The 7,475-nt window shown below is 46.2% G+C and overlaps 1 protein-coding gene across 1 annotated transcript; it reads right to left on the bottom strand.

The window, feature by feature from the left end:
* Window positions 1-1,592: 1,592 nt before the first annotated feature.
* On the bottom strand, window positions 1,593-6,350 carry GCC1 (GRIP and coiled-coil domain containing 1). The gene is made up of 2 exons (XM_074268029.1): window positions 5,095-6,350; window positions 1,593-3,117 (listed from the first exon to the last, which is right to left on the bottom strand). Exons 1-2 carry the CDS (start codon window positions 6,130-6,132, stop codon window positions 1,825-1,827), a joined length of 2,331 nt encoding a protein of 776 aa, XP_074124130.1. The 5' UTR covers window positions 6,133-6,350; the 3' UTR covers window positions 1,593-1,824.
* Between the last annotated feature and the right edge of the window lie 1,125 nt (window positions 6,351-7,475).

Here is a 7,475-nt window from a genome sequence, read left to right as displayed (position 1 = left end):
AAATTAAATAAAACTGCAGTAAGATGATGTCAGAAGAGTAGGTGGTATCCTATTGGTGGAACTGTAAATTGTTCTCAACTTTTGAAAAGCAATTTAGAATTTTGTTTAAAAACTGACCAAAATATCCATTCTCTTTGACCTACAGATCCCACTGCTACTCATTTATACAAGATAATCATTAAAAATATCCCCAACACATGAAAATAGAGCTTTAACAACACTTTTCATAGTAACAAATAACTGGAAACAAAAATAGATGCCCAACAATTGGAAAATAACTAAATTGTGTTACACGGATGTAACAGAATATTACTTGTTATAAGAAATGGTGAATATGAACAATATAGAGAAGCATGGGAAAACATGAACATATGCAAAAATAAGTAGAAGAAAACAATATGCCAAATGACAACAAACAGGACAGCAATACAACAAATGAAAATGGATGCTGTGAAATTACAATGTCCATAATATGAGAATGCACCTTTCTCCCTTCTTTGCAGAGGTAAGGGATTATGGGTATGAAACTCTGTATATACTTAGAAATAGTACAATGTACTAATCAAGACTACTGGAGTTAGTCAGGAAGACCTGGGTTCCAATCCTACCTGACACTAGCTATATGACAGCCCCTTAATCTTTCTAAGCCTCATCTTTAAAAATGAGTGGATTCAGGGATCTTTACAGATCTTTCCAGTTTTAAATCTGTTGATAAATTGGTTAGTCTGACTAAAGTATTTTTTATTTTTTACATTGTTTTTAATAGGTTCTTAAAATAGAGAAGAAAAAAACAACATAAAATGGAGATGATGTAAGATCAAAATAGCAATAATTTTTTTAAAGATTAGTTGAGCCCTTGGCTAGAAAACTGGACTGTTGTCAGGCCAGAAGCTAGGCTGTGAGGACAGCAAAACTAAACTGAGTTCAGTTAATGTTTCTCATGGCAATCCTCCCCTCTTTTCCTCTTTATCATACCTCTAAAGTCTCTCTCCTCTTTTCCTTTGGTTCTCTGGGTATCCCAAGAATTTCAAAGTACCCTGAATATTTGAGACTGTGACCCTGGAAAGGCATTTTATTGTACCTTTTGTACCTGTTGTATTAGTAGGTCGGTTTTCTTTTTTTTTTTTTTCTGAATTTATTAAAGCAAATTCTCCACACAAGGGATTTAACTGGATGGCTATGCTAATCATTCATTTTTGATGAAGAAAAATTATGTCTTTCAGCTAAAAAGAATATACTTTTAATCCTGTCTGCTACAGACAAAGCACCTTCTCCCTCCCTTTAACATCTGCTTTTCAAAGGAATACCCCAGTAAACTCTTGGCACATTCTAAAAATCCTAAATTCACAAGACACTTGGACTGGATAGGAAAAACATCTACCTACTGAAGGATTCCTGTGAATACTAGTCCAATTCCAGACTTGTCTCATGTCCCAGGGGAGTGGACCAAAATCTCACCTGCCTCTGGAAATGAAGAACCAAATTATTGTTTTGACCTCATATTTTTTTCATCATACTGAAAAAGCACCTGTGCTACTGGGTTACTTTTCCAGTGGAATTAATTTATTATCTACAGAAACCAAATTGTCTCTGGGAATTGCAAAGGATAACAAATTATTTTATTTTACAAAGTTTCAATATCTTCCAACCTTTGGTATTCAGTCTCAAACCCCTGAGCAGAGGTAATGCCTCACAGTAATGCCAGCAGTAACATCAGGGGCCAGAAGCAACAAGAGACAATATCCCAGTTACTTGTAAGAGAAGAGGTTATAGAATTAGAACAGACTCCAGGATAAAAAAGGGTTTAGAAAAGGCCAGAGAGTTTTATCTCTTGCCAGAAGGCCACCAGCTATTACTAGTTGGGAGTTTCATAATCACTTGTTTCTCCTCTGGACTGAAATGCAAGATAGTCAATATAGCTGTAAGTGTCTGCTGGCGACCCAAAGAGTCAGAAAGGGTTAAGAAGCGGTAGATTATATTTTTTAAGTACTCCAGATTGGCCCCCTCCCTGCTTTGGTCCCTGATGCTTTTTTCAATGTGGCTCTGTAAAGCACAGACTTGTTCTCGGTGCTGTTCACCCTCTACAATTAGCCTGTCCTGAAGTTGGTGCACCTCCACCTCAAGCTTATGCTTTTGTTTCCTCAAAGATGTTATCTCAACTTCCTTCCGAGCCAGCTGCTCAGCATACAAGAAGAAAGTTGGTTCATTCGATGCAACCAAGTGCAGAGCTTGGGTCAAACTGTCTGGAGTTGAGTCACTTAGATCTCCATTACTACCCTGGCCCCCTGATACCTTATGTCCCTGCAGCCCAGAACACAAAGCCACAGAGCGGAGCTGCTCTAGTTCCAAGTCCTTTTCAGCAAGTACCGCTAGAGCACGGTCCCTCTGTTTGTGTAGCTCTTCTTCAAGCTTCAGTGTCCGGTCCCGGAAATCAAGCTGACTTCTCTCCAGCTCCTGCCGATGGACCTGCTGCAGCTGAGCCAGCTCCTGCTTCCAGTTCTCTGCCTCCTGTTGGTGTTGCCGTTCTAGCTCTTCACAGGACAGTCGAAGGGAAATGTATTTCTCCTTCAGCTCTGCAAGCTGCTCCTGGTTTTCCTCCAGTTCCTTAGCTAAGTTTCCATCCTTCGTTGTCTTGCTCTTGAGGACAACCTGGGCCCTCATTTTGTACCTTTCAAACTCCTCTTTGAGCTGCTTTAGCTCTTGCTGGTAGTAGAGTGCAGTGGCCTTTTCCCCATCAGCAGCATCCGAGTTTGTCAGCATCTCTATTTCACACAGTTTTTCCATATTTAGAGAAACCTGGCTCTTCTTGGCTGCAATCTGCAACAGTCTCCTCAGTTTCTCCATCTTATCCTTTAGGACATTGACATCCAGGCTGGTCTCCTCATTGTGACTATCCAAGGGAGAACGACTAGAGGCTGCAAGAGCAAGCGTCTTATTCTCCATATCCAGCTGCAGAAGGCGATCTTTTAGTTTTTGAATGGCCAGCTGGTCCTTTTGTTTAGCTTTCTCATAGGTACCCAGCAGTTCAGACACTTCTGAGACTTGATTCTCTAAGGCAGCCACTCTCTGTTCCTCCATCTGAGAACATTGACGGAGCTGCTCCTCTGCCAAAGCAGTCTAAAAACCAAGGAAATGAACAAAGATGAATGATGAGAGAGTGCAGAGCTTGTCACTGAATCAGGAAAAGGAAGAGAGAAGACTTTTTGTTATGGGCCAGAACTCTGAACTTGAAACAAAGGATTTTTACAAGGTACTGAGTCAGTGGAATCAATACAGACAATTATTATCTAATTTAGCATGGTTCAGTATGATTGATATGATCCTACAAAGAGATGTTATGGACCAGAACTTGAAACAAGGTACTGAGTGGAATGGAGGAGCCAATGGTTAAATCTAGTTTAGTATTGATTTAATCCTAGTGATATAATGTGTGGGGTATATAAGCTGGGAACCTCAGTCAGGATTCAGTCAAGGAGATTCAGAAGCCAGAGAAGGTAGGCAGGAGCTCAAGCTCTCGGAACCAAGGGGAGAAACAGGCCTCCAGAAAAACTAGCTGAGCCCCAAATGAAGGAGACAAGACTTTGAAGGAGACAATAAAGGATTTGGACTTTAACTGATGGCTACTCTTGTGGTGATTACTGAACTGAAACAAAGGCTGCTCCCAGAGACCCCAAGGAAACCCAACAAGAGAATATTACAACATTTAAACAGGGTTTGCTGGCAGGAATGGGAAGAACTTTAGAAAACTTTTTCATTAATTCAGGTGCCAGTAAAACTATTACTCTCGTTCTGCAACCCTGCCCTCACCCCTTTAAGTTTCAGAATTTCTTTTTCTTTTTTTTTTTTGCTTAGGCAATTAGGGTTAAGCGACTTACCCAGGATCATATAACTGAAGTATTAAGTGTCTGAAGCTGGATTTGAACTCAGGTCCTCCTGACTTCAGGGCCAGTGCTCTATCCACTATATCATCTAGCTGCCCCTCTCAGAATTTATTTCACTAAATAATGCTAAACTCATTTTATGTGATTTGACAAAGATTACTTAACAAATGCATTAGTTATTCCCATAGTAGCAACACCTTCAGCTCAAGAAATTCAAAATGAATTATTCTCTGTATTCTCTATTCTTCCCTGATTCACCAGCATAAAATTTTCTCTCCCTCCTCAAATTTTTCTACATCACTTCATCTAAATCTCTCCCATACTACCATGTATTCTTGCTTTATCTGTATATGTGTATTGTTTCCCAATAAAATGTGAGTCCTTTCAGGTCCAGAATTTTCTCTCCCTTTGTAACCCCACTGCCTGGCAGTGCCTTAGCACATGATAGGCATGTAATCTTTGTTGAGTGCTACTCTGCTCTGAGTTCCAACATTTTTTCACACATTTAGCAGATTACCCTTAATTAGTTGTTTAGTCCCCAACCCTACCTGGAAAATGCATGCTACTGCATCCTACTCCTGTCTAGAAAGTTCAGAATTGAACAGGGGCCCTCACAAAATTTAAAGGACTTTTCTGGAAAAGTACACTCATCTCCAAAACAAGTTCTGACTGACAACTGAAGGAAACTGTCTCCTTCTGGGAAAAAAAAAAAAAAATCAACCACACACAGAGAATACAGTACTTCATTGTTTTCTTGAACACAGCTGTTAAAAGAAGCCACTGCCCAGAAACTGCACTCCAACTTCACTCCAGATAGCGCCCACAAACTCTACGTCCCCTTAGCCGTGTTCTGTAAGTTTTGTAAGCATCAGACAAGGATTTTCCAAAAATCACCCACAAACACGACATCCCCTTAGACGGGCTCTGTCATTTTTAGGACAATCAGACACGATTTTCCAGGAGATTTGTCCATGAGAAATTTTAACCAGGAGAATAAAACAGGAATTGAAATTATGAAAAGACCTAGGAGGCCAATTTGGTCCGAACCCCTCATTTTGCAGAAAAGAATATAAAAGTTCTTAAAGGATACGTCCCTAATGATACAAAGTAGCACAGTAAGGATCCGGTTTTCTCATTAACAGTGAGTGCTGCTTTCAATTACGGTAACCCGCGGGCCACAAAGAAAAGGTCTGAGTCAGATAAGGTGAATTACCTTCCTCATCTCCTGCTGCAGCTGGGTCTGGAAATGGCTCTTGAGGTGCGCAGCTTCTTCCTGAAGCTCTTGCAGCCGAGGGTCCGGAAGGCTTTTCTCCTCTCGAAGAGCCTGCAGCTCGCGCTTCAGCTCCTCCACTTCCCGGCTCAACTGCTTGATCTGCGCCTCGAACCCTTCCACCTGGTCGGCGGAGTAGGCCTGCCCGGCCAGGGCCTCCCGGGTCTCCTCCAGCTGCAGCTCCACGTCCTGCCGCAGGGTTCTCTCTCCCTGCAGCAGCTTCTGCAGCTCCCGCAGCATCAAGGCGTGATCGCTCTGCTCCTGGGCTCGGTCGTGCTGCTGCGTGATGAGCCTGGCCTTGGTCTCCGCCATCTGCTCCTGCAGCGCCCGGAGCTCGGCCTCCAGCCGGCCCCTTTCTTCGTCAGCCCTTCTGCCGGCGTCCTCCAAGTCCTGTTTCATCTTCTTTTTATCCGCCTGGTAGGAGGCCTCCATGCGGGACTTCTCCTGCGTCACCGTGGCCAGAGAGCTGGTGAGGGTGGCCAGCTGAGTCTTCAGCTGGTGGATGCGTCGGTCCGCCTCGCCGCCCCCGCCGGCCGGCACCTCCCCGCTGCCGGAACTGATGCCGCTCTCGGAGCCGCTGGCCTCCTCGGACCTCGGCGCCGCCGGGCCGCCGGCCGGCCTCTCCTCCTCCGCCGCGGGGTCGCCCTTGGTGCTGGTCAGGCTGGCGCTGGTGTCCAGACTGGTGGCGGTGCCGGTGCTGTCCTCGCTGTGGGTGGAGCACCGGTCATCCGCGGCGTCGGCCGGCGGGAGGCCAGCGAGCGGGGCGGCGGGTAAGCCGGCGTCCTCCGCCTCGTGAGACGCGGAGAGCACCTTGAGGCTGGCCTCCAGAGCCTCCTTCTCCTTCAGCAGGCTCTTATAGGCCCGGACGACGTCCTTGAGCCGCACCTGGTACTGCAGCAGCTGTTTCTTCTGCGTCTCGATGGTCTCCAGCAGCTCCTTCTTACTGGGCCCCCCGCCGAAGTTCATGCCAAACTTCTCCATGGTGGGCTGCTCCGTGACGTCACCGCCCCGAGCCCGAGGGGGCGCCCGAGGTGCGGGGGCTGATCTCACGCGCGCTCCCGCAGAGAGGTCGCCGCGGCCCACGCCGCCATGGCGGCGCTTTCCCAGCCCCGGCCCCGAGGCGGGGGGGAGACTGACGAAGCTAGCGGATGTCGCCGCGTCCCTCGCTCCCGGGGCCCCCGAGCCCGCACCCGCTGGTTCCAGATCCGAACTCTACTCAGTAAGCACTTCAGTCTGTTGCCAACAATGCTTCCGGGTTCGCCGGAAGTGAAGGTGGGCATTCGGGATGGGCGTGCGCTTTGGGAAGGGAGGAAGAACACAGAGCGAAGGGGTGGGGCACAGAGAGGAGGCGGGGCCTGTGGAGCCCAGGGAAGGGACCGGGAGCGCCGGCTTTGTTGCTCCTTGACCCCTACTAGGGGTTACCTGTGGGGCGGGAGGGCTGGAGCCGTTCTAGGTATCTGATGCATTAGAGGGACTGAGCCTTGGAAGAATGCATGTAGAGACCCGTATGCATGACTGCAGAGCAGGGAATGGAGGCGACCCCCGCCAAGCGTGCACGACCATCAGTTCTCCACTCCTTCTGGATCATGGACCCCTCAAAGTGTTACATAACTATTAAAATGTCTGTAGTGCTTAAAGGAGATCCCTGCCCTCCGTGGGAAGTGGAGGAGGGCGGGACCGTTCTCCATACCTCTCACTGCTATGTGACCCTGGACAAATCTCTTACCTTTTGTCTGCCTCAGTTTTCCCATCTGTAAAGTGGGAATGATAGCATCTACCTCAGAGGGTTGTAAAGATCAGATGAGACATTTACAATGCCCGAAAAAATGCTGGTTGTTATTATATCCACCAAAGCAGAAGATCCAGAAAGCTGCCGCATTATGGTCAGTTGACTTTTGACAGTTGTCTAATTCTAAATCTGCAAACTGACATCTACAGGTGTCTAGTTTCATTCAGTTCAGCAAGAGTTTATTGATACAGATGTCTAGTGTTACAGAAGGCAATGAAAATTCTGAACTTGTGAGTCTAAGATCTGAATTCACGTCTCTAATATTTTTCTACCTGTGTAATCTTGGGAAAGTCACTTTCTTCTGGATCATAAACGATTTGTCAAATGAGAAGATTAGATCATCACTTATGCCCTTTCCAACCTAAAAGGCTTAGTGTTGGGGCAGATAGACAGCAAAGTGGAGAGAGCACCTGCCCTGCAGTTCAGTCAGTCCCTAGCTGTGTGACTCTGGGAAAGTCATTCAACCTCATTGCCTCCCCCCAAAAAGGGCTTGTTTGGAGAGGTTAATTTTGTCTATCTAGGAAGAGGAAAAAGC

The sequence above is a fragment of the Sminthopsis crassicaudata genome, chromosome 5 (assembly GCF_048593235.1).
Source record: "Sminthopsis crassicaudata isolate SCR6 chromosome 5, ASM4859323v1, whole genome shotgun sequence".
NCBI classification, from domain to species: domain Eukaryota; kingdom Metazoa; phylum Chordata; class Mammalia; order Dasyuromorphia; family Dasyuridae; genus Sminthopsis; species Sminthopsis crassicaudata.
This window is presented reverse-complemented; position numbering and strand designations above follow the sequence as displayed.

What these genes read in the sequence shown, in the direction of transcription:
- GCC1 (XM_074268029.1), bottom strand. Translation starts at nt 6,132, where the DNA reads ATGGAGAAGTTTGGCATGAACTTCGGCGGGGGGCCCAGTAAGAAGGAG. An exon ending in TGCAGCAGGAGATGAGGAAG is followed by an intron (nt 3,118 to 5,094) that starts GTAATTCACCTT and finishes CTTGGTTTTTAG; the next exon opens with ACTGCTTTGGCAGAGGAGCA.